Here is a 26795-nt window from a genome sequence, read left to right as displayed (position 1 = left end):
TAATTCCCACCCAGTCATGAGAATAAAGAAAGTAAACTCACATGTCACTGAGAGCATGTTCTTCCCATCCCTTCCAGCAAGAAGAGCTGTCTTGGCCACTGGGAAGTAGGTGGGAATGAGAACAGGCACAGGGTGATACAGAGGATTCAGGACATCAGTGGGCACAGGGAGCATCAGAGGGAGCAAGGGGAAGGCTGGAATTGGACTGTGTGCACCTCCACTAATGCCTCCTCCTACCTGTTCACTTTGATTCCCAGAAAGGACGAATCCATTTCCCCTCCTTGGAGCTTTCCTGCTGGGCTTCAAGGCACTGCTGGAGGTTGCTGTGTCTGTCACCTACGTCTACAGGAAGATGCGCACCTGACAGTAAGTAGTGGGGAAGAAGCTCAGTCTTCAAGGAGTGAGGGAGGGAGGGATGGAGGGAAAACACCTGTGCTCAGAGGGGCAAGGTCAACGGGGCTGAACAGCCTAGGATGTGCCATGTGCCACAGAGTGTCAGTGCCCACCAGGAGTTAAGAGAGTTTATAGACCTCCCCTACAAAGAACCGTTAGCAGATTATGGGCTCTCAGGAAGCAGTGAGGTTATGATATCAAGGGTTTCAAAGGACATTTTTAGTATTCCCAGAAGTTGCATGGAGCAAATGGAGAAGGGGGCTGAGTTGGTGCAAAATTTGGGGGTGATGATCTTGGAGAGCATCTTCAGGTTATTTGAACACAACTAATCGATGGGAACAAGTGGAATTCACACTTTAGACCCATGCAGAGAACCCATGGATTGGTTTCTCTGAGGACTGTCCTGTTGATCCTGCACATGACTGAGAGGACAGAACCCCAGATGGGGCTCAGGACTCAGGCAGAAAGAGGAAGCGGGAAGCAGTGCCGTCCAGGGGAATCCTGTGCCCTCACCGCCACTTCTCTAGGGACAGAACAGATCCAGGGACACAGGGGGCATCCAGGCAATATTTCTGGACAGTAAGCATATAGTTACCTATGGACGTGTCTCCACAGCATGTCCTTGCTCCTCTGATGAACACACCTGAGAGAGAAGGCCAGATGGAACCTTCTGGGGACTCTGATACACGTGCCTTCCACCTGCCTGCCCGCACACTCCTGCGGTGCCTTCTCAGTCTTTGGTGCCCCGGGGCAGGGTCATGGGAACTGATTCTGGCCACTGACCGCTCCACTTCCCGAGACTATGGGAAAAGTCAAGTTTCTTACCAGGTTCCTCATCTGTCTCAACACCGAGAGACTCAGCCTTAAACCACATGCTCATATCTGTGCTCAAATTCTTCTTCTCACCTTCTGGGTTCCTGCTCACCCCTAACCCTAGAGTCCTGCCTCCTGAGTATAACAGATCTCTATCCCTGCTTCAAAAGTGTTTTCTTCTCCTTCTTTACCCAAATATCTAAGTCCTCAAGCTGAAAAAGAATCCAAACCAGCAGAAAGGTGAAGAGCATGAAAGAGAAAGAGAGGTTCTCCCTGTCGCCCTTATCAAAAGGCGACACTGCCAAGGAGCATCGCCAGGCTGGACCTGATTGACAGGTTGGAGTCCATGCCCACCTCCACATAGGATTCCTTAAGGGGGTGTAAAATCACACCTTCACCCTGGACTGTATGAACAATGAAGCATCAGGATTGGAAGAAGAAGATTCATTAACAACCTGCAATATGCAGACAACAGACCTTGCTTGCTGAAAGTAAAGACTGCTTGAAGCACTTATTGATGACAATCAGAGACTACAGCTTTTAAAAAGAATTATGCCTCAAAATCAAAAATCAGATATCCTCACAACTGGCTCAATAAGTAACATCATGAGAAATAGAAAACGTATTCAATTGCCAGTGGTTTTATTTTGGCAGAAGGACTGAGACTTTTACTCCCGTCAATAAGGATAGTTTCAGAAACTCACAGGAGCAGTTCTACCCTGCCCTGTAGGGTCACTGTGAATCAACATCAACCCCATGGCAGTGAGTGCAAGGAATTTACTTTGTAACTTAACAATCGATGCCCATGGAATCAGCAGTGAAAAAATGAAACAACATTGCAGTTAGTCAGCCCTGCCCCACAAGATCTCCTCAAAGGGCTCAGAAGCCAAGATGTCAGTTTGAGGTCCGAGGTGCACCTGCCCCAAGCCATGGTGTTTTCAGTCTCCTCACACGCATGTGAAAGTTGGACAACCACTAGGAACCAAAGAAGACTTTGCCTGAAATACAATAAGTGATTCTTGAGAGAAGCATGGCCTGAACGTTCGTCGAAGCCAGAAAGGTGAGGCTTTGTCTCGTGTACTTTAAAGACAATCTCGGGCACACGAGCTCATGCTCGGTACAGTCGAGGGCCCGGGAAAAGAGGAAGAAACTCAAGGAGAATGGCTGACACAGCGGTTGCAACAATTGGCTTGAGCACAGCAGCCACTGTGAGATGGACAGGAACAGAGTTTCATTCTAGAGGACACAGGGTCACCTTCCATCAGGATGAACTCAGTGACATCTAATGAACACATTGGTTGCAGATTCCCCGAGCTGAAAATGTGCCGACTCTTATGTTCCTAACTGGGCACCAATAACCTGGTTCCTAACCAAACCGTGGTGACATGGGCAATGTGCTTTAGGCAACTTGGATATTAAATTCTGTCCTTCTAACAAGCAGAAATCTAAGTGAGACGTCAACTGAGTCCACATGGAAGAGGCACACCAAGCTGTGTGATCCAAAGATGACGATAACAAAATCCAACTATGATGAAGGGAAAAGTATCAGAGCTTAAATTGTCAACACTCAATTTGTGGAAGGCTATGGAGGGCAGTGGGAGCCCAAAACCCGTCTACAGAGAATCTAGTCAGAGCAAGGCTTTGGCAGATTCCCTCTGACCACAGGCAAGGGATGTGAAGAGCCTTGCTATCAAACAGAGATTATTGTAAAGTTCGACTACTATATAATAAGATACATGGTCTGTCCACTGACCTTTTTGACTATCTCCCCACCAGTCCTGGGGGGTTCTGGGAACTGCCCCACTTAGCCTGAAATCTATTTGGGGGCCTCATCAGGGGTTTTGTGACTTGGCTTTGCTCCTGCAGCTGATCTGTTATGCTCCCTTCTTGGTTTGTCCGTGTGTGTGTGTGTGTGTGTGTGTGTGTGTGTGTGTCCAGACCAGTCCCCACCGTGTGTCCCCAGTATTGCTCTCTGTCACAGTATACTCCATGGAGGGGACATCATGTCTCAAGCTGTTTTCAGCCCTACAGACCTCTCTGTGCTTTAGTAGTTCCGTGTAGAGAAGTCATCCTCAGGACTTGGTGTGCCAGTGTCAGGGCTACTGCCTTGCTCTCTCTTATTCTTTCTTGGTTTGCTTCTGTGTGGGTGTCGCAGGTCAGCCCCTCTCCCCAACCTGTAGAGTTAGTGTTGTTCTCTTGTAGCACATAGTTCCCAGCGCAGGTGTGTGTGTGTGTGTGTGTGTGTGTGTGTGTGTTTGACTCTGACTGGGGCCAGCCTTGTAGACCTCTGTGGGGGGAGGTCAGATGCGTAGGCATTCCCCCCACTGAGGGCAATCAGTTGCCAGACTGCTGTCTCATCCCACCACAGGGGTGGGCCTGCTCCCTGCCTCTGGGGACAATGGACAGGCTCCTGTAGGCGGAGTTTTCACCCTACTGATAATGGTTCCTATGGAGACTCAGAGACCACCCCCTCATTGCTGTGGAACTTATAGTGCAGCCCCTCCCTGTGATGTATGTCTCTACCTGTAATTAGTGGGCTGGCTTGCCCCCAAAAGGGATATAGGCATGGGTCAGCAATATAGAGCTCTTTGATCTCTCATTGCTGCTCACTCCCTGGTCACTCCCCTCTCTTCCCCCTCTCCCTTGTTCCCTTGCCTCCTTCCCTTCCCCCTCTCTCCACATGGACCACCAAGCTGGGTTGAGGTGAGCAATGCTACCATGTAATGTGTCTGACTGATTTATTATAATATCTCTCATGCTCTTGGTGACTTTAATATAATACTTATATATCTCAACCATACAATTGTGCATTACTGAACCCAGAAGTAGTATTACTGAACCCACGATTAGCAGTGGGGGCTGGCCCCCCACCTCCTCGTCATATTAACTTAATACTACAGACCTCTCTGTTCATCAGTTGCTCCATGTGGTTACATTGCCTTCAAGGTTTGGGGCATCGTGGTGAGGTCTGCACTTGCGCGCCCATTTCTGTGGAGACATAAGCAATACCTCCCCATCATGGCCCCAGTCCTGCCTTTAAATTCTGGCTAGACCAGAGCATGTACAATGGTAAAGATAAGAGTGCATGACACACAGAATCCAAGTCAGATAAACCCCTTAGGAACAGAAATTAGAGTAGTGATGCCAAGAGGGGAAGGGGAAGGTAGGGGGGAAGGAAGGGGGAACTGATCGCAATGATCAATGCACAACCCCCATCCCACTGAAGGGGATCAACAACAGAAACATGGATGAAGGGAGACAGTGGTTGGTGTAAGATATGAAAATAATAAGAATTTATTATTATCAAAGGGTCACAAGGGTGGGAGGAGGCTGTATGGAGGAGTAAAAGAGGAGCTGATACCAAGGACTTAAATAGAATGTAAATATTTAGAAAATGATGATGGTAACATATGTACAAATATGCTTGATATATTGATGTATGTGGCAGTTACTTAATCTCCTGTCAACTTGCTAAAAGGTGGAGCCTAGCCTGTCAATCAGGTCACAACTTGATGACCTCATTTGGAGGCGCTATGGAGATAAATAGCTCACTGTAGGTGAGGCACACACTCTCTCTGCTTCATTTTCCTGTTGACAAGACACATGGAGCTACTCTAGAGCCCTGGAGCTGGAGGAGCCATGTGGAGACCCCTGCCAGTGCTGATTGCTTACACCACCTCTGGATCCACAAGGCTTTCCACCCACTGGCCTGTGATCTTCCTGCATTTGGCATCATTGCATGTGTTTTGTGAGTCTGAAGAGGAATTTATAGATTGGTATTAGACATATGGGCTAATATTGGATCGGATTGTGGACTTGATCTGGACCAAGCTGGGATATTTTCTCAAAATTCAATTGCTCTTGTACACAAAGCTCTTTCTTATTCACATGAGTGTCTATGAATTTATTTATCTAGTCGACCAGGACTAACACAATGTATATGTGATAAGAGCTATAAGGGACCCCAATAAATTGATTTAAAAATAAAAATAAGATACTTGGTCAGTTGACTTTCCTCTTGAATTTGCTTTAGGCTTAAATATTTCTCACTTGTTCCATGAGAGAAATTTCTTCTGTGGATTTAAAAATATGTATTGTTGGTGGTCTTTTCTAGCTTACTCTTCATTTTATCTTTGTTCCTCTGTTCTTATTTTCTTTCTGTTTTATTTTGTTTGTGTGTGTGTGTGCGCTATTTTTTCTGTGAGGTTTCCCAGTTTATGAAGCACAGGAAGAGTGGATTCTTAGAGACAATAACTGACAGGATGGTTTATCGGGTTGGAGGTGGGGAGGTTAATGGGAAGTGGGGAGCAAAAATGAATGCGGAAGGGTTTGGATCACTAGAACTCATTGTGACAATGTATATACAACTCTTGTTTTACAGTGACCTAACTATGGAAGTGTATGATATATGAATTTTATATCAATATGTTTTTTTAGTTCTGTACTTCTGAGGTAAGGAATGCCCAGAACCCAACTGGAAACTTCACTAAGCAAAACAGACTTTACCTTAACCTCATAAGAGAGCCAAGGAATGCGAATATTCCCTTGGACTCTGAGTTGAAATACACTAGTTGAAAAAGAAGCTGATGATTGATATCCCAAGGTTAAAGAATGGGTGGTCTTTGGATTTTGGGTGAGTTCTGACCTATTCCTTTCATGATGCCCCCCAAATGGCCACCAGGGATCAATATAAATTTGCTTTTTTCACATTCTATTGGCCTTTGTGTGACAAGTGTTAAGGTACTAGGAATGTTTCTGTCATCATACATGAGACCTACTGAAAGTAGTGCCATTAATCTCCAATGCTCACGGCATGTGTAACTAGTATCTACTCACTCACATCTAAGTGCTATACAAATGAACTAGTCACATAATGGAGTCTAATGAATCCTACACATGTGTGAAGTTCTTTGCTAAGTAGTATTTCACCACTGACTACAATAATGCTACAATCAATAGAGTTGCTTTAAACCCATGAGGATGACTGACAATGAGCAGGGACAGCTAAAAGGGCAAACGACTCTGTCTCAGAAGAAGTATGGCCAGAATGCTCCTTAGAAGCAATGATGGCAGGCTTCGTCTAACATACTTTGGGCATGGTGTCAAGAGAGGCTTGGAGAAGGACATCGTGCTTCGTAAAGTGGAGAGGCAATGAAAAAGAGGAAGGACCTCAGCAAGATGGATTGACACAGTGGCTGTAATGATGTGCTTCAGCGTAGGAACAAGTGTGAGGATGGCGCAGGGCCAGCTGTGTTTCATGCTGTTGTACGTGGGGTCATGATGGGTCGGAATCAAGTGGATGGTGCCTAGTAGACAACAAAAATATGAGAATGCTACCTCTCAAACTGAACCAGGGACTTTAGAAACAATAATTATATGATTGGATTTTGAGCTTTCGCTTGATCATAACGTTAATATAAAAATACACAGTTCTTATGATATGGCCCTACCTGGTACTAACTCTCAGGAGAAGTCCTCTGAAGACAAGGATGTCATAACAAAGTGTCGTGAAGACCAGATGGTACCTAGCTATCATGAAAAATAGTGTTTGGAATCTTAAATTCTCTTCTCAAGATGACTTGCCATCTAAGTGAGGAGACAAAGTCCACAGGGAAAAAACACACCAGCCTATGTAATCCAAAAATAGCCACTGATAAGATCCAACCCTGGAGAAGAGAATAGTGGCGGCATCGTTCGAATCTTAAATACCTGCTGTAGGGAAAGCTATGGATGATAGCCAGAGCACCGAGAATTTACTCTCAGAGTCCCTGCATGGATGGAGTCCCCAGTGAATCCCCAATGCATGCAGGCTAGGAGAGTCAACGGCCCAAATATCACACAAAGAGGACGGGGAGAGGGATTTCAGCAGCTGTATTTACCAGTGTAACACCTTGTCATTTGATCTCCTCTGGGTCTAATGTGAACTAATTCTCAATTTCTAACATTCTATGCTTTATCTTAGGGAAAGGTCTTTTCCTGGGTTCTGCAGTCACTGGGAGAGGTCTCTGTGGTTTGCTTTTGTTGTGTGCATTGATCTGTGTGGCAAAACTGGGATGGGTGGAAATAGGAAACAGTAGTTGGATGGATGTTTGCCTTGGGACACACAGGGAGGGTGGGGACATGAGGAGTCAACCTCGATGGGCACAGGAAGGAAGAAAAGGTTCCCAATGTGATTGCATCAGTGATTGCAAACCCTTCCTTCTGAATGAGACTGGACTACTGAAGTATGCAATACGTGATTTATAGCGCAAATAAAAAGAACAAAGGTGCTATACATAGCATTTGAAAAGTTTAAAAGAGCTGTATCATTTTGACTGGTTATACTTCATTGATCCATGGCTCTCAATTCTGCATAATCATATGTAAATATTATCACTAGAGGAATTCTTAAGTTCCCTTATCAAAGCTACAGAATGTCATCTCAGTGAGCACTCATCTTCGTTACTGAATCCATTGTAGAGTTACTGTGCCGAGTCATCTGTGTCAAATGCCACAGTTTGGGTTGTAGATTTATCTTTGTCCCTTGAGCTCCCAGTTCCTAGTAGAATTCATCCATTCATTTATTTTATTTATTGAATTATTCTAATTCCCTTTACCACATACAAACATGTAAATTGCATTGAATCAGGTTCCGCTGCCTGGATTCCGACGGACTGCACCACCAGGCGATACACAAGGGAAACCTGCTCTGTAGAGGGTTATTGGCCATGACCTTTATGGGGGTGGATCACTGCACCTTTCTTCCTCAGCACCAAGGTGTGGGTTCAAACCCCCAACTCTTCTGTTAGCTGCCGAGTACAAGCCATCTAAGTTCTCCACGAATCTCCTGATCTCCCAAAACTCCATCTCTGGGGTAGTTGGGGAAAAGAGCATTTACAGAGGATTTACAAAGGGTGTCAAAGGGTCAATAGAGGGTCTAAGACCCAGCAGGGGCTGTGTTTCTCCTCATGGAGCTGAGCGTCCATTTCAACACCTGGGGCCTCTCCTTCCTGGGCCAAGCATGAGTGCAGACACTCAGTAAACAACCGGGGATGGTCCTAGGTTTTCCACAGCAACTCCTGCCCTGCGCTGGGGGAACTTCAGTTTCCGCTGCTTCACTTCTTCCCAGGAAACGTAGACAAGAAAAGGAGAAATACAGTCTGGCAAACTTTAGATACCTCCCCAGTAACTGCCTCTTTTCTACCCTGCTCTTCTAGCTATAGGGCAAGGTCTCAGGACAAGGCCTGGAACTGCCCAATCAGAAAACTGGGGCTCATCCCACCTGCCAGGAAGGGATGACAAGGATGCCACCTTCTCATGTCTACCTTCTCAGGTGTTCTACGCCTGTCCTTTTAGTTCAAACACTAATTCCTCCAAATAGATTTGCTTTCTGGATCTGACCGGTGCCCAAACACACATGTTTTATGATCACTGATAGTGCGGTTCAGGCATTAACACAGGGCCCAACAAGAATGGCTTGTCTCAGTGGTATGTGTTCAGGAACACTTGCTGGATAGGCTCATCTGGTGGATTTGACAGAATCATCTGGAAGCTTCTCTACTTACATGGTGATGGCCATTGGCTATGAGCTGGCCCGTTAGCTGACCTGTGGGATAGAACCCTTTACTTTGTAGCCTCTCTGAAGGACAAACGAGGGCTTCTTCATAGTATTGTGCCTGGATTCCAAAAATGGGCATTCCAAAAAAGCAAGATGCAAGTCCAGAGAATTTGTGGGATGTAGCCTAGGAATTCACAGAGCATCACTTGCCCCTGTCCAAGTTCAAGAGGAGGGACCATTCTCCCACCCCTGCATGAAAGAGGGACCATAGAGCAAGGGGGTGGGGATAACACTGTGTCCATCTGTGGAACATACAGTTTGCCCTCTTTCTAAAGAGGGGTTAGAATGATGGATGTCACAGAGAAAACTCTGGTCAGCTTCTTGTCAAGATCAATAACCATAAAAGCGAGAATAATCCTTTCCCAACTGGAAGAGGAAAACTTGTCTCGGCTGTTCCTTTGGTTTGTCCCCCTCATCACGTTAGTCTGTAGCAAGCAGTGGCTTGGGGTAATGAAGAAATCAAGCCAGAGAAATGCCTGGAGTAATATTGGTCCCACAGAAGGGTTGAGAGGCTCAGGACACCATGAGGTGGGCTTCACATGCCCATTCAGAGGAGGGAGGAGGAGGCACATTCCTGGGGTGGGCATATTTACTGTAGTAGACTCTACCCAGAGCTGGCCCCAGACAAGAGGGACCCCCTCCTCTTGGCTATGGTTCAGGGTCTCTTGCTCTCCTTCTGAGACCTCCTCCAATCCCTGAACTGGCTTCTTCCATCCTCCAAAACAGAAACCACAATGCTCACCCGGGGCTTCACTGCTTGCTCGACCAGGGCTACTTCCCCTGCAAGAAGCAGAAAGAAGACGCTCCCCTTAATCTGGGTAAGGACTGGGCAAACCAAAAGCCACGATTAGCCAATGGCTCAGGCTCCTCTTACACGCCACTGACACCGCTCCAGTCTGGAACCAGGGTACTTCAGCTTCCATAACATACATGCTGGCTTGTAACCCTTCCAGCCTCTGGACTCCAAGAATGTAGTTCATCTGAGCCCAGAAGTTGGGCTGATACAGGAGACCAAACACTCCATCCATCATCACAAGGTTGTGGGGCAATACCCCTCACCCCAACACACGTCCAGGGTTCTTATGTGAGGGAGCACCAGCAGCACCCCCGAGATGTCCTGTATGGTTCCGAAGACAAAGCCTGGGCACTCATAGAGGTGGACAAGACCTCTCCCATATCTTTGTAACATGGGACGCTTATCTGTGTAACCCATTACATTTTGCCTGAATTCTGTTTCACAATCTAGAAGCAGGAACTTCCTGATTGCCACAGCCCTCTCCTCCCATCACAGACACTCCCTCCGACATCACAAGAGAAGACTGTAACTCTCTCCAAGCAGCAGACTCCAGGATCCACAGCATGGTCACCAAGCAAGCTCCAAGGGCCTCCATGATGCTCATCCCCGCTCCCCAGTCCTGCCTGCCTCTCTTTTCCTTGCTGCTGCCTCTGCCTCTGCTTCTGGGATTCAAAGGTGAGTGTGGCCTCCCTCTGGCACCAAGGCTCACCTGAGCAGGAACTTCACAGAGGTAGCTGTCCTCCTTGTCTCCAGCTCTCCTGCTGTGACTCTGCTTCTGAAATGACCTCACAGTCAGCAGGCCTTTCTCCTCTGCCTCTTCCTAATGAGACATTTTCTCGGATGGTTGCTTTGATACTACGGAATTCCTCAGGACATTTCCTAGAAGTCTTGCCTCTGCTCTGGGGAAGTCATACAGCTTACAGAGATCCTGTCCTCTCCCACACAGGACTTTGGAGACGTGACCAGATAAGGGTGCCCATCTTTCATCCACGTTTCCCCACCTCTTGCAGAATCACTGAGGGGTGCTAGGCTGCCTTAGATGGAGGCATGGGAGGTGCTTCAGAAGAAAGGGTTGGCAATTTACATTTGTAACATCTCAGTCATTAAAACCACATGCAGCTTTGGGGCCAGTTATGGGGGAACTAATTGTCTCCATCAGAACAAGGTTAGAGGCTAAATGGGGAACAGATCATCAGTTCCTCATACCAAGCTGTAATCGAAGCTAGAGAGCTTGAAAACAAGTCCAAACTGATGAAAGTACAACTTGCCTTATCCTTTAAGAATCCACAGACTCTCTCAAGAATAGATTGGAAACATTCAACACGATGAATGAAGACCAGATAAGATTAGGGATGAAATCAAACACATCATACATCAAGAAAGAAATAGATACTTTTAAAAGGCACGAGAGAGAAAAGGAAGGCAGAAGAAATTCTGAAACTTGCTCTTGAGAGCTGCTGTGGTTGGGTGGGGCTGCGTCTGTGATGACGGAGAAGAACGATGTTCAACAGAAGGATACCCACTTGCTCCTGTGCCTCCATCATAGTTATTACTGGGTTTGAGTCCTTTGTTGCGACCACTGTGTAAATCCACTTTGTCCAGAGCCTTCCTTTCCCTCTGCCCTTCTCCTTTACCAGCAAGATGTCCTCCTCCCTGGACTGGTCTCCATTGGTAACATGACCAAAGGACATCAGACAAATTCTTACCATCCCTGCTGCTAAGGAGCATTCTGGCTGTACTTCTTCTAAGACACATTTGTGTGTTCTTTTGTCAGTCTATGGTATTTTCAATATTCTTTACCAGCACCATAATTCGGATGCCTCAATTCTTCTTCTGTCTTCCTAATGTAGTATCCAACTTCCATGTACATAGTAGGTGATTGAAAATAATACCAGGACTTGGGTCAGGTGCACCTGAATCCTCAAAGCGACATCCTGGTCTGCAACACTGTAAGAGGTCTGGTGCAGCAGCTTTACCAAAAACGGTGCCCTTTGATTCCTTGTCTGCTGCATCCACAAGCATTGTTTGTGGATTGAAGCAAGATGGAATCCTTGACAACTTCCATCTTTTCTCTGTTTGTCATGATGTTACCTATGGTCCAGTTGTGAGGAATTTTTTTGGTTTTTTTACTGTACGTTTTGAACTTTGATCCTCAGCAGCGAGTTCTTCTAAGCCAGGGGTTCTCTACCATGTTGTGATGAACCACAGCCATAAAATCATTTTTGTTGCTACTTCATAACTGAAATTTTGCTACTGTTATGAATCAGGCAACCCATGGAAAGGGTTGTTCGACCCCCAAGGGGGTCTTGACCCACAGGTTGAGAACCGGTGATCTTAACCTCCTCACTTTCAGCAAGCCAGGTTGTGTCATCTTTCTCCAATTCTGATACCACATTTTTCTTCATAAAGCCCAGCTTCTCGTATTATGTATGAAGCGCACAGACCGAATAGATGTGGGAGCAGATGTCATCTTGATGCACACAGGCCTGATTTTTACCATGCAGAATGCTCTTGTTCTGTTCACACAACTGTGTCTTGATCTCTGTACAAGGTCTAAAGGAGCACCATCAAGGGTTCTGGAATTGCCATTCTTCTCAAGGCTATCCATAGTTTCTTATGACTCATACAGCCCAATGCCTGGCATAGGCAACGTGACATAAGTGAACATCTCTCTCGTATTCTCTGCCTTCAACCTGACATCAGCAATGATATCCTTTGTTCCATATCGTCTTCTCAATGCAGCCTGGACTTCAGACAGCTCCCTGTCAGTGCACTGCAGAAGCAACTGTTGTTGTGATCCTTAGAAGAATTTGACTTGCATGTGATATTAATCATACTGTTCTATAATTTGTTCATTCTGTTGCATCACCTATCTTAACTGGATACAAATATGGAACTTCCATTCAATTGACCAAATGGGTGTCTTCCAAATTTCTTGGCATAGAGGAGTGAGTGGTTCCAGGTCTTCACCGGCTTGTTGAAACATGTCACCTGGAAATTTGTCAATGACTGCAGTCTGGTATTTGACAAATGCCTCAGGGAAGTTTAGCCTTCTTCCTCCAGTCTCATTGGTTCTTGATCTTAAGCTATTGCTCAGATTGTCTGAATGTCAACTAGGTCTTTTGGGTACAGTGTTTCTGTGCATTGTTTCCATCTTCTCGCCATGCTTCCTGCAATGTTCAGTATTTGCCCACGGCACCTTTCGATACTATAACTCCAGGCTTGGCTGTTTTCTTCAGAGCCTTCAGTTTAAGATACGATGAGCCTCTTCTCCCTTTTTTGTTTTCTTGGTCCAGGTCTTTGCACATTTATCTCTGTAGTACTCAGTCCACCAAATCCGTTTTCAGAATTCAGGTGGGATATATTCTAATTTGCATTTGGTTCTCTTGGAGCTGTTTTAATTCTCTGAATCTGAAAACTGAGTGTAAGTATAAGTAATTGATGTGTCCCACAGTCAGCCCCCAGCCTTGTTTTCACGGCTGATACCACGCTTCTCCACCGTCTCTGATCACAGGTGTCGTCAATTGATGTCTGCTACTCTGTTCAGAGGAATCCAGGTATATAGTTGCCACTTGTGTTGTCGCAAAATATATTCATGATGAGGAAGTTGTTAGTCTTGCAAAATATTATCGTGTAATATCTAGATTCATTTCTCTCATGAAGGAAGCATTTTCAAACGACTTTTCCTTCCTCTCTGTTTACAACTTTGGTATTGCTTGGAACTTAGGCTGTTTCCAGCTTCTTGCTGTTGTGAACTGTGCTGTGATGAACACGGGGAAGAAAACGTCTGTTCGTGATCTGTTTCTTATTTCCTTCGGGTATACGCCCCATCATGGTATCGCTGGCTCATATGGTAGTTCACTGGCCATCTGTTTTAGGTTTCACCATATCTCCTTCCACAGTGGCTGTATGTATTTACAAGTCCACCAGCAGTGGATAAGTGTTCCAATCTCACCGTAACCTTTCCAACATTTGTTCTAAGTTTTTAAAATTTGGGCTACAGTTATGGGCATTAGGTGGCATCTCCTGGTTATTTTGACTTGCATTTCTGAGGTTGCTAATGACCGGGAGCATGGCATCATGTGTTTCCTAGCAATCCGGATGCCATCCTGTGTGAATCATTTTTTCAGGTCTTCTGCACAATTTCTCAGGGGGCTGCTGGTTTTTTTCTTGTTGTAAACTGGTAAAATTCTGTAGATTTTAGTAATTAGTCCTTTGTCGGTTATGTGGTTACTAGATATCTTTTCCCAGTGTGTTGGTTCTCTTTTTCCACTTTTAATGAACTCTTTTGATGGACACAAGTGTTTTGTTTTTAATAGGTCCCACACATCTATTTTATCTTCCACGGGATGTGTTTCCTTTGTTATTCCTGATAGCCGGCGCATTCCCTGCACTAGGGCTCCTAGCTTTGCCCCAATTTTCTAATTGACAATCCTAAGAGCGTTGGGTTTTACATTTAGGTCTTTGATCCAATCCACCTTGAGTTTGCTCTTGTGCATGGAGGGAGATGTGGGTCTTATTTCATTCTTCTGCAGTGGACACCCAGCCTTTCCGACACCGTTTATTGAAGAGGGCATCGCTTCCCATTCAGTGGTTGATTTTGTTTTGTTTGCCTTTGTCAAAAAATCAGTTCTCTGTATGTGGATGTTTTATTTGGGGGGTTCCTGTCCTGATCCATTGGTCTGAGTATCTATTGTTACACCAATACCGGGCTGTTTTGACAACAGTGGCGGTAGAGTAGGTTTTGAAGTCAAGTTGTGCAAGACCACCTACTTTGTTCTTCTTGAGGAGTTCTTTACCTACCCTGGGGTTATTCCCTTTCCACAGGAAGCTGGTAATCTGGTTTTGCATTCCTTTGAAGAAGGATGATGGGCTTTTCCCTCGGATTGCATTGAATTTGTAGATTGCTTGAGGCAGTATTGACATTTTCACTATGTTGAGTCTTCCAATCTGTGAACACAGGACAAGTTTCCATTTGTGCAGATCCCTTTTGGTGTCTTGCAGTAATGTTCTGTAGTTCCCTTCTTACAGATCTTTTGGTTACATTTTTCCTAGATATTTCCACTTTTACATGGCTATTGTGAATGGAACAGATTCATTGGTATATTTTCTGCATTCCTGTTATTGGTGTATAGGAATCCAGTTGATTTCTGTTTGTTAATCTTGTATCGTGCTGCTCTACTAAACTCCTCTATTGTTTCCAGCAATCCTATTGTGGACCCCTTAAGATTCTCAATATATAAAATCATGTCGTCAGAAAATACCATAAGTTTCACTTCTTCTTTATCCAATTGTACACCCTTGATATCTTACCATTGTCTTATGGTACTGGCTAGGACTTCCAGCACAATATTGAATAGAAGTGGGGACAAGGGACATCCTTGTTGGGTTCTCTTATTGACTGGAAATGTTTTCAGCTTTTCTCCCTTGAGTGTAATATTGGCTTTTGGGTTTTCATATATGGCTTTTCTTGTCCTGACAATTTTCCCTTGAATCCTATATTCTTGAGTCTTCTTTGGGAATGGGTGGTGCATGTTATCAAATGCTTTTTATGCTTCACTTGATATGATCATATGGTTCTTGTCGTTTTCATGTTGATGTGGTGGATTACATTAATAGTTTTTCTAATGTTGAAACATCCCTGCAGCCCTGGTATAAATCTCACTTGGTTGTGATGTGTTATTTCTTGTGATATGTTGTCAGATTCTATTAGCTAAGATTTTGTTGAAGATTTTTGCGTCTATGTTCATGAGTGCTAGCAGTCTGTAATTCCCTAACTTTGTAGGGTCTCTGTCTAATTTTGGTATTGGGTTTATGCTGGCTTCATAGAAGGAGTTTGAGAGTTCGCTGTCCCTTTCTATGTTCTGGAAGATTTTCTGTAGAATTGGTGTCAGCTCTTCTCTGAATGCTTGATAGAATTCTCCTGTGAAGCCATCTGGACTGGAGCTATTTTAATGTGGGAGTTTTTTGATGACATTATCTATTTCTTCTTTGCTATGGAACTGTTCGAGTACTTAATGTTCATATGCATTATTCTGGGGAGAGAGTGAATTCCCAGTATTTGCCTATATCCTCCAAATGATTGAAGGTTTTTGGAATATAGTCTTTCATAGTACTGCATATTCATTTGACTCTCTTGTGACTTCCCTGTTTGACCCCTAATTCTAGTTATTGACGTCGGCTCCTTCTTTTTTTGTTATTTTGTTAATTTTGCTAGCGGTGTGTTGATTTTGTTGATCCTATCGAACAACCAACTTTTAGTTTTGTTTATTTTTTCCCATGGCTCTTCTGCTTTCCAGTTCTTTTATCTCCACTCTAATTTTTATGATTTCTTTTCTTTTGCTTTGGAAGGATTATACTGTTGACACTTATAACTGCTGGAAGTGCTGAGTTAAGGTGCTGACCATGTTTCTCTCCTCTTTTTGAAAGTGTGCATTTATTACAATAAAGTGACCTCTGATAACTGCCTTTGCTACATCCCATAAGTTTTGGCACGTTGTGTTGTCATTCTCATTGGATTCGAGCAATTTCCTGATTTCTGCTCTAATTTCTGCTATTACCTGTTATATTTTGAGAAGTGTATTATTGAGTGTGCAAGTGTTTGTCTTTGTTTTATTGTTCTTTTGATTGTTGATGTCCAGCTTTACAGTGCTGTGGTCAGAGAAGATGGTTTAAACTCCATGGGTTTGCCTTGTGTCCCCGCATGTGGTTTATTTTACAATATGAGCCATGTGCAATGGAGAAGATTGTGTATTTTTTGCTACCCTTGTTACAGGTGCTCCTGCTCCCATTCTGGCCCCTCCAGTCCCTTCACCTGTCACTGTTGAGCGAGTCAGCTCCTTTCAGTCCAGCTCAGAGCCTCCCAGCAGTGTGCTCTGCACCAAGAGCACATGCCAGCTCCTCACCTGGATAAGGGGTGAGGATTCAGGAGAGGGGGAAGAGATGGGGGTGGTCTTGCCTCCAGGTGCTTCCACCATGTTCCCTGCATGCATAGCTGCTCAGTGGGGGCCTAGAGTGTGTGTCTGGCATCTCTGAATGGCACAAACCAAGAAGCACTCCACAACTGACCAAAGGCTGGTAGTTTGAACCCCTCTGGGGGTAGCTCAGAAGGCCTAGCAAACTCTTTCCAGAATGTCAGGGATTTGGAAACATTTTTGGCACCCAGGTGGATTATGGCAAAGATGGAGTGGCCGGGAGGCAGAATCAATCTGACAGTTGCTGGGTTTTACTGCTGTGTTAGACATTGTCCTAGATGAGGGATTGATAACAGTCCAGATGGCTGTTAGTAGAGGGGCACAATGATGTAGGGAAAACTACATCATGCTCCACAAGGAGCAGGGTTCCTATCGGTCCCAGGGAGTTGCTGGGGTTTCAGAGCAGAGATGTGGAGAAGTGGCTAAGGACTAGGCGGAGGCAGAAAGCCTTGGCGGTCAGAGGCTGTGATATCAGTGAAGGAGCCCTGGGAGCAAGGAAGGCAGAGTACTGATAGCCATGCTTATTGATCCCAATAAAGCATCTCTGTGAAGGTGGTGATGGGACAGGAACCAGTATTTGACCAGCACCACCCGTATGACAGCCATGGAGGAGGCCTGACTGGGGCATGAGGACTTCAGGATGCCCACGGGTAGATGCTGTCCCCCACTTTATGTATGATGAGGCCCAGAGATGGGTGCTGAGCTGGCCCCAGAGCCCACACTTCTAGCAGCATGTCCAGTCAGTCTCCTCTGTGCTGCTGAGATGCAGAGGACAGGACAGTTCCAGGCTCCGTGCTGTTGGCAGCCCCAAACCTGCCTCTGATGCCCCTTCTCTGATGCTTCTTGTCTCCATGGGTCTCACCTGGACACAGGCCCCAACACTCCCAGCGTGGTGATGATGCTGGCCACACCCCTGTCTTGGTAGATCAGTACCATCCCCTCTCCTGGGAAGAGCAGCTGGTGTGTGAGTGCTGCTCACCCCACCCCCACCCCCAATCCAGGTCCTGGAGAGAAGCTGCTGTAGGAACCAGCAAGGAAGGTGAGGGTGTGAGACTGGGGAGGAGAAGATACAGGAAGGGGGACAGGGGGGTGAGCTCTGTCCTTGGCCATGGGGCTTGCCCAGTGAGGATACACTGGGATCCATTGTTCTACCATCTCTTGGGCACCAGGAGGCATGCCTAGGCCCACAGGCTGAAGACAAATTCACATGGTCTCTCTCCTGCCCAGACCAAAGCTGGAGGGCTGCTCAGGGCATCTGCAGCATCGCTCATGGCTGTGCAAGGCAGAGGTGCCAGCTGTGGGCAAGACTCGCCAAGGTCACCTTGAGGGCAATGGACAAAGAAGGATGGCCTCAGGTCACTGTGTCCTGCACAGAAGGCTGCCACCAATTCCCCACTAGATCTCCTGTCTCTATCTGCGCTCTCCTCTCTCTACCCCTGTCTCTTTCTACATCTCGCTCTTTTCCTCTGGGGTCTCTTTCCCCTCAGTTCCTCCCTCTCACTGTGGTCTGTCTCTCTCCAGTTCCCACCCCATCCTCCACTCCCCCACTTTGTTCACAGTCACGCTCTGGGCTGTTCTCAGAGGTCCCTGCACATCTTCCTATGAGGTCATCATCCTGCACAAGGCCTCCCCGTGTCCTCGCACTCCTCTGCCAGCTCCCTGCCTCCTGTCTGCAAGGGACCTGTGATCTGGGCCCAGCCTGGGAGTCCCGGATAACTAGACTGGGGCCAGCACCCATGGGACCCACAGCCTGTTCACTGTCGCCTGGCCTAGGGGCACCGGCAGGGCTGGTGGGTGACAGCTTAGCCGCAGCCCTTCCCCTCGGTCACTGTTGACATTGTGACAAGAACAGCCTCCCTGTGCCCAGCCAGGTGCCTGGGACTCCTGTGTGTTTCCAGTTTCCTTCTCAGGACAGAGTGGAGGTAGGGGCAGCATCCCATCTCCTAGAGAAGGAAGCCGTCACTCAGGAGTCATGGAGAAGCTGGTTCACAGGGAATGAGGGTCCAGCCAGGTTCCACACCAGGTCTGATGGCTCCAGAGGCCACCTCTTCCTTTGATTCAGCCTCTGCCTCACATGTATTTAGTCCCCAGGAGAGTGCAGGTGGGGTCAGAGGGAACATGTCCCAGAAGAGGAAGGGGAGGCTCACAGCAGGGCTCCCTCCCCTTTGCAGGGCTCCCTCTCCTGAGCAGCCCTCTGACCCACTCATTCACCTGAGCGATGCCTGGGGCACAACCTACAAGACACCCAGCCTCTCCCCACTGCTTCACCGCCTACACTGCTGAGCCCCGCTCCCTGCTGGGCATGGCGTCCTGGGCAGGCCACACACAGAAATTGAGGTCCTGCCCCAGCACAGAACCTCACCCCCATCTCCCAAACAAACACCCACAAGCTATGTCCTCTCTGGAAATCACCAGCCCCCTGTCCTCCTGTTCAATGGAGAGGTAAAGTCACATCCCAGCTGGGACCTGGCTCATCCAGAGGGATTCAGGGTCCATATATGGTGACACCACACCCACCCTCTACCTGCACATTGCCCCCTGTGTGCCTCAGGTTCCCTGTTTGCCTGGCAGCTCACCATGTAGCCTCATGGTGAGGATGCGTGAGATAGTCCAGGGAAAGAGCTGAGCACACGGCGGGGCGGGGCTTGCCCAGAGTGGGTTGTTGCTGACCGACGCTGGAGCTCACAGACAGGTCCGCAGGATGAGTAACTGGCCCTGTGTCCCCTGCAGGAGTGACAAGCCAGGAGGAGCTGCAGGTGATCCAACCTGAGACGGTGTCAGTCGCCGCTGGAGAGACGGTCACTCTGTCCTGCCAGCTCTCCTCTCTGCATCCCCTGGGGTCCATCAGGTGGTTCAGGGGGACTCTCCCAAATCGCCAGCTAATCTATGATTATAAAGGAACCCAAGACAAACAACACCTCTTCCCCCGAGTAAGAAACGCTTCAGACCCCACCAAGAGAGACAACTTGGACTTTTCCATCCGCATCAGTAACATCGCCCCAGCCGACGCCGGCACCTACTACTGTGTGAAGTTCAGCAAAGGAAGCCCTGCTGACGTGGAGCACAAGTCTGGTCCTGGGACTCGGGTGACAGTGAGTGGTGAGTACAGGGTGACCTGCCCCATGTGACAGCTGCTCAGGACTGAGCCTCTGAGTTTGAGCAACAGTCGTCAGGGGTGCTGGTCCACAGCGTTCATATTCGGGGGCCCCCCTCAGTCCTTCCACCGACCAGGGGCTGAGGCCATGGGGTCCTGCTGTTTGCTCCGGGCCCCCAGCTGGAAGCAGGAGGAGAAAAGTCTGCTCCGGAGCCTGGTCCTTTCCAGTCTGGTCCCCGCAGAGCAGGCCACTGACAGCCTGGGCGCTCCAGGCCCAGCAAACCCACCTCCTGCCCCAGCTCCTCCCTGCACCGTGCTCCTGTCTGCGTTACTGGACAGATGCGCGCTGAGCCCTACTGTGTGCAGCCCTGCTCTCAGTGTCGGAAACAGCGAGGACAACGTGGGGAAGCTCTCCCCTCACGGAGCTTCTCTTCTCTCCCCTCCAAGGAGCAGAGGGGCGGGGGGGCCGTCTTTATTTCAGAATCAGAAACATCACACGGAGGGCTGGCTTTACCTCAGAACCAGGTCTGAAAGGCAGAGACCCCCTGATGGATTGGAGAGGCTGGTCCCGGGACAATCGGAGAGGGCTGGCCTGGGGATGGGCCCTGTTGGGAAACTCCCTGAGATGCAAGACAGAGACCCCCATTAAGCACAGAGGACCAGGGGTTAGACTTGCTTAGGTCACGTGTCCCTCACCCCACAGATAATCCCATGGGGGGAGTGAGTTGTTGTCCAGCTGAGACTCCGTTTGGGTTTTCTGCCCTCTTCCCAACTCCTGGGTCCTGGAACATCAGGCCGTTAGACCACAGCATATACAGCTCCCCCTCAGCTCCCACCCGAGGCCAGCAGATGACAGGGCCGTGCCCTAGGCCCTAGGGGGAGTTAGCAGTGGGGCCTGGAGCTGAACGAGGTCCGCATGCTGACTGCGCTGGCGTTCGATGCACTGCCCATGGCAGAGCCGAACACTCAGTGCTGAATAAGAGCTCTTGGCACCGACCCACTGAGCAGGAACCACCGTTGCCCCTTTCCATCAACTCCCCAAGGATGAGAAGGGCCCTTCCCCTCAGACCCTGGAGACTCTGGTGATTGGAAAACCATGTCCAACTGCACCCAGACCACACTGTGCCCACCTTTTCTGTGTGGACAGCACGTGTGCTCTGTTCATAACAACTACAGGACGCCCCATGGTGTGGAAAGGACCTCACTTACTCGCTGGGCTCCTGCTGAGGAAAACCCAGGCTGTCCGCAATCTCGGGACCCTCACCGAGAGCGGCCAGGGTGACCTGCTGCTCTGTCCATCTCACCAGGGGTATCCTTGGTTGGAGAGGGTACAGACACCATCCAGACACCGCGGCAGAGTTTCCCACAGCCCTGGACGTGGGCGGGGCGGGAGAAAGGGAGCTGCGTCCTGATCCCACAGACGTTGCGGGCCCAGGGCTGAGGTCCCACAGGGCGGCCCTTCTCAGTGGGAGCCGGCACTGCAGCCGGTGTCTCAGCCTGACCCACAGCGGCTCTCTCCGCGTGGACGCCCTCCCTCTCTGCCTGCTGTCCTCCAGTCACGCCGGGAGGAGGGGTAACGAGAGGACTCCCCCAGGTCCCCTGATGGCTTCACCTCTTAACCAGCTCTGAAAGGAAGGGACCTGAGGCTCTGAGAGGGACCTGTCTGTGGGCAGCTAGGGGGCTCAGATTTGAACCCCAGTAGCTTGATTACTCAGCCCCTGCTCTCTGCCACAGCCCCTGTGCTGGTCGGGGTGTGGGGGATGCTCCATCCCTCCCTGTTCCAAATGCTCGGGTCCTCTGTTTTGCAGCAAAAAAACAAAAACCAAACTCACTGCCATCAAGTGGGGTCCAGCTCATAGTGACCCTAGAGGACAGGGTGGGACCGCCCCTGTGGGTGTCCGAGATTGTGACTCTTTATTGGGCCTGACAGCCTCACGTTTGTCCCTCAGGGTGGCTGGTGACTTTGACCTGCTCTCCTGTAGTTAGCAACCCAGTGTAACCACTATGTCACAAGGGCTCCTTTTGGCAGCAATAAGCATTTTAAAAAATAAGAGTGACTGTCCCCAAGGGGCAGAGGAGCTCCTTTATAACCCAGACCACACAGACACTGCCCCAGCCAGGGTGTGAGCCCCCCGCCCTACAAGAGGCTTCTCAGCAGCCTTGTAACCCCTGAGGCATCTTCTCCATAACTGTCCGGACCAGCTCCCCCCTATGCAGCCGGGGAGCCAGCGCAGTGCAGGACAGCAGTGATGGGACAGAGAGGGGTCCAGGACCACCCCACCGAGAACCAGCGCCCACTGCCCAGTGCTGAAGACCAAGGAAGTCCCTGCAAGGTGCTGGGGCTCCCAGGGGAGCAGGGGTTTATACCCCAGTCCCACTTGGTCAGAAACCTAGTCTCACCCATTTATCACCGCAGAGTAACTGGCCTGTGCACAGAGGATGAGGAGGGACATGACTGACTACAGTCGCTGAAGCCAAGGGTGGCACAGGGTCAGTGTCAGGGTCCTGAAGGCGGCCACTCGCTCTCTGGTGGCATGTGAGGGCTGAGGGCCATGGGAAATTCCCACGGGGACAGTCACTGTGCCCAGGGAAGTTCAGGTTTCCCATGGACAGGTAAGACTTCTGTTAGGAGAGCCGAGAAGTGTTCACACTCAGCTGTCACTCCGATGGGAAAAGGTGAGGCTGCGGCTCCTGTAAAGGTTTAGAGTCAAGGAACCAACCTGGCCCATGGGATCACTCTAAGGTGTGACCAGTCGGAACCACCTGGGAGGTAGTGAGTGTGGGTGAGTGTGGAGAGTCTTCAAGGACACGGAGTGGCCTCGTCCTTCAGAATCTGCCCCCTGAGCACCAGGTCAGGGCTGTTTGACAGGCCAGGCTGGAGGGAGGGACCTTCTGGAGCGCCTGCTGGAGACAGGCCTGCTGCTTCTCAGAGGGATGTCACCCCGAGGAGGGGCGTGTCCTCCTGCAGCTCCAGGTCTAGTTCCATTCGGTCCCTCACACGGAGACAGGGCCGTTTCTAACACCAGAGGTTTCTTACTTTAGCATGAATTCTGACAGACAAGATTAAAAAATCACAGGAAGCCCCATTGAAACACTAGGGCCAGTCCAGCCTCAGAACCGTCGTCCCTGCTCTGTGAGATGAGGGCAGTGACCCCTCCCACCTACTATTACCACCAGGATTAGAAAATGCTTTGTAAGAAGGGTCCAAACAGTGTCACATGCTTATCTTTCTCAGGGGCAATGCAATGATGTTTACAGCTGAAAAATGTCCCTTCTTGTAGCCCAGCCCTCTGCCCCCCTGGTATTGGGCCCCTCGGCGAGGACCACACCTGGGCAGACAGTGAGCTTCACCTGCGAGTCGCACAGCTTCTCCCCAAGAGATGTCTCCCTGAAGTGGTTCAAAAATGGGAAAGAGCTCCCAGCCCTGCAGACCGAGGTGGTCCCGCTGGGCGACAGCGTCTCCTACAACATCTCCAGCAGGACCCAGGTGACGCTGACCACAGAGGATGTGCACTCTCAGGTCATCTGTGAGGTGGCCCACACTACCTTGCAGGGCTCTCTTCGTGGGACGGCCAACGTGTCTGAGACCATCCGAGGTAGATGACACACACCCCGCCCGCACCCTCACCTGCCCCCAAGCCTGCTCCCCAGGATTTGCTCCAGGGCATGTTCTGCCATTTGATTCAGGGCAGCTTTCCTGCAACTTCTACTGCTGTGGGCGTGATGAGGATTACCTGGTAGGGTCGGTCCACCTTGGCTTAAGTGCAGGAGTCTTGTGTTGTTTGGAATGCAAATACTAAGGGTCCCACCCACAGCCATAAACCTGCAAGGTGTCAGTCATTGCTCAGCACTCTCACTTATGAGGGGTTACCCAAAAAACTGGATTTGCACTTGGCAGAGCAGAGTTTTCATATTACATATTTTTCCTGCTAGGTGAGCATTGAGCAAATCATTCTGAACTAGTGCACCCAGTGGTGTTGCCTGGGAAGGTTCTCTCTGGTCATAATGAGCTGTTTCATAAGAAGCAGTTTTGCTCAAACCTCTTTTTTTTATGATGGCAGATTTAAGGGAACAGTGTGCAGCTGTGAAATTGTGCCTCCTGACTGGGAAAAACGCCCCAGAAACGATTGTGAGATTGAACACAGCTTACAAGGACAGCACTCTGGGGAAAACTCAAGTGTAGTAGTGGTTTTCTCATTTCAAAAAAGGTGAAATGTCGATTGATGACAAACCTTGTCCTGGATGTCCGTCCACTTTTGAACAGTCAAAAATGTTAACTCATTGTGCATGTGGAATTCATTCAGCCAGTCAGATTGTTAATCAAGCTTTCTATTTAGAAGTTCTGCAAAGATTGTGTAACAGTGTGCAACCAGAGAATACTGATTTGTGGCAGATGGAGGACTGGTTTTGCCACCATGACAATGCACCATCTCAATAAGCCCGTTTTGGGCAAAAACCAGCATGGCTTTCTTGCCCCACACACCTGACTCACCTGATTTCACGTAATGTGACGTCTTTGTGTTTCCACGAAAGCAGAGGGACACAAAAGGACAGTGGTTTGACGATGTGGAAGAGATGAAGAAAAAAACAAGGGAGGTGCTGTCAGCCATCCAAACAGATGAGTTTGAAAAATGTTTCCAAGAATTGAATCACAACATTCACAAATGTATTAAGTGTAATGGAGAGTATTTTGAAGGTGAAAACTTTGTTTTAGAAAAAGCTTTAAATACAGAGCTTGGCGTTGGGGGCGGGGGTGTGTGATCCGGTTTATTTTGGGTACCCCCTTATATTGTTACGATCATGGCAACTTTGAGTTGAGTATCTTCCACGGCCCAACCACAATGCCAGGAAGTTTCATTTCTTTTCCCAGCAACAACAGCAGTTGTTAGGTACCTTCTACATGCTAAGCCCCTATGTAGTTGATGGTGTTATTTATTTTCTTAGTTATTGCATTCTGACTGCATGTGAGGCATTGTGATTGCTAATGTCACTGATTATTGCCCTAATAGGAACTGTCAGTGCTTGACCCCCTACCGTGTGCCAGGCACTGTGCAGAGATTCCATGGGTGACGCACACAGGTTGTATATTGTTTGAGCCCCTGCTGCATGCCTGGCACTGTCCTCAGGGCCCCCTTGTCAAGATGGTGGGCGATCACCAGTCCAGAGCCCCTGTCTGTGACCTGTCTGTTCCACAAGGTCAGAGCTTCTGCTCTGTGCTGTTTCAGTTGCACCCACTTTGGAGGCCTCCCAGCACCCCGTCCAAGAGAACCAGGTGAACGTCACCTGCCAGGTGAAGAAGTTCTACCCCAAGAACATAGACCTGACCTGGTTGGAGAACGGAAATGTGCCCCGAACCGAATCGGCCTCACTCCTCACGGAGGACAAGGATGGGACCTACACCCTGAAAAGCTGGATCCTGGTGAACTCCTCTGCCCTCAGGGAGGACATGGTGCTCACCTGCCAGGTGGTACACGACGGGCAGCCCGCAGTCACCAGAGAGCAGACCCTGAAGGCCCCTGTCCACACGAAGCCGGAGAGCACAGAGCAAAACCCCGGTGAGGCCCCCACCCTGCCCCGCCCGGCGCTACTTGAAAGTGTACCTTTTTTTGACCTTCATATTTGCAATGCTAAAAGTAGTGATTTGTGTTTCTTTTAGAGTAATGTGTTGTTATTGTTTTGTTTTTAATGGTTTTAACAACCTTTCTGCTTGTCTGGAGCTCATGGCGTCCCCTGTCTAAAGGGACCAGACTGTTGTGACCCATGGAGGTTTTTTGGGGTTTTTTGGTCTCTGAACCGTTTATTGCTGGGGCAGGGAGGGGGCTCAGGCGAAGGTGGAGCTGTTCCAGCCCACGTTGGCGGCGTTCATGTCATAGTAGATGTAGATCCTTTCCGGGCTGATGCGCAGGCACTCGGCCTGCAGGCCGCACAGCAGCTTGCTGTAGGTGCGGTTCTGCGCCCGCCGACGGCTCGCCAGAGCCGCCGAACACCTCGTGCACGGCGATGTACTGGGCCGGCTTGCCGGTGGGCTCGGAGAGCAGCCCGTCGGGCACAGAGGCCGGGGCACGTTGGTGTTCACCACGAACATGGGCATGATGGCGGAGAGACGGCGCGGTGGGCCAGACGGGCGACACACGGACAGACACGTGCGGCGACCGACCCATGGAGTTTAAATGGCTGTTTTTTAGAAGTAGACAGCTCAGCCTTTCTCCCTAGTCTGTCTTAGTCTGGAAGCCCCGCTGAAGTCTGTCCCCCCAAGCCCAGGAGCACGTAAGCCTCCACTAACTGATTATGGGGGCTCGGCATAAGGGGCACTGGCCAGAAATCAAAAGTGGCTCTCCCACTTGGGAGGCAAGAATTCTACCACTAAGGCCCCAAGGCTTTTTGTGGAATAATCTAGGTGCCTGAGAATGCACACTAGAGGCTGAAAGAGCTCCCTTCCCCCATTCCCACATGCCAAGGTCGCCCTCCAATGGGAGATTGGTATATGGCTCCATAGGTATTTTTACATATGTTATTACATGTTACATACGTTATGTTAAATAGAGAAGGAAACTCACTTCTATGCCACTGAGAGCAAGGTCTTCCCATCCCTTCCCTCAAGAAGAACATTCTGGGCCACTGGGAAGTAGGTGGGAATGAGAACAGGCACAGGGTGGTGCAGAGGATTCAGGACATCAGTGGGCACAGGGAGCATCAGAGGGAGCAAGGGGAAGGCTGGAATTGGACCGTGTGCACCTCCACTAATGGCTCCTCCTACCTGTCCACTTTCATTCCCAGAAAGGACAAATCCATTTCACCACTTTGGAGCTTTCCTGCTAGGCTTCAAGGGGCTGATGGTGGTTGCTGTGTCTGTCACCTATGTCTACAGGAAGATGAGCACCTGACAGTAAGTAGTGCGGAAGAAGCTCAGTCCTCAAGGAAGGAGGGAGGGATGGAGGGAAAACACCTGTGCTCAGAGGGGCAAGGTCAGTGGGGCTGAACAGCCTAGGGTGTGCCATGTGTCACAGAGTGTCAGCGGCCACTAGGAGTTAAGAGAGTTTACAGACCTCCCCTACAAAGAACCGGTTCTCAGCCTTCCTCATACTGCCACCCTTCAATTACAGTTCCTCATGTTGTGGTGACACCCCC

At 48.9% G+C, this 26795-nt stretch overlaps 1 protein-coding gene and 1 pseudogene across 1 annotated transcript in view; one reads left to right on the top strand and one right to left on the bottom strand.

Moving 5' to 3' along the window:
* The window catches only part of LOC115871318 (signal-regulatory protein beta-1-like), a 39321-nt gene that overhangs the window by 10691 nt on the left and 1835 nt on the right, over positions 1 to 26795 (top strand). Inside the window, 3 exon segments of the mRNA XM_045295529.1 lie at positions 22949 to 23263; positions 24893 to 25222; positions 26445 to 26553. Of these exon segments, the coding sequence (XP_045151464.1) occupies positions 22949 to 23263; positions 24893 to 25222; positions 26445 to 26551 (752 nt within the window). The 3' untranslated portion in view covers positions 26552 to 26553.
* LOC101637896 lies at positions 25489 to 25758 on the bottom strand (annotated as a pseudogene).

The sequence above is a fragment of the Echinops telfairi genome, unplaced genomic scaffold (assembly GCF_000313985.2).
Source record: "Echinops telfairi isolate 266 unplaced genomic scaffold, ASM31398v2 ScPeMD7_5592;HRSCAF=6446, whole genome shotgun sequence".
Taxonomy (NCBI): Eukaryota; Metazoa; Chordata; class Mammalia; order Afrosoricida; family Tenrecidae; genus Echinops; species Echinops telfairi.
Note: the sequence above shows the minus strand (reverse complement) of the source record. Positions and strands in the feature narration are given on the sequence as shown.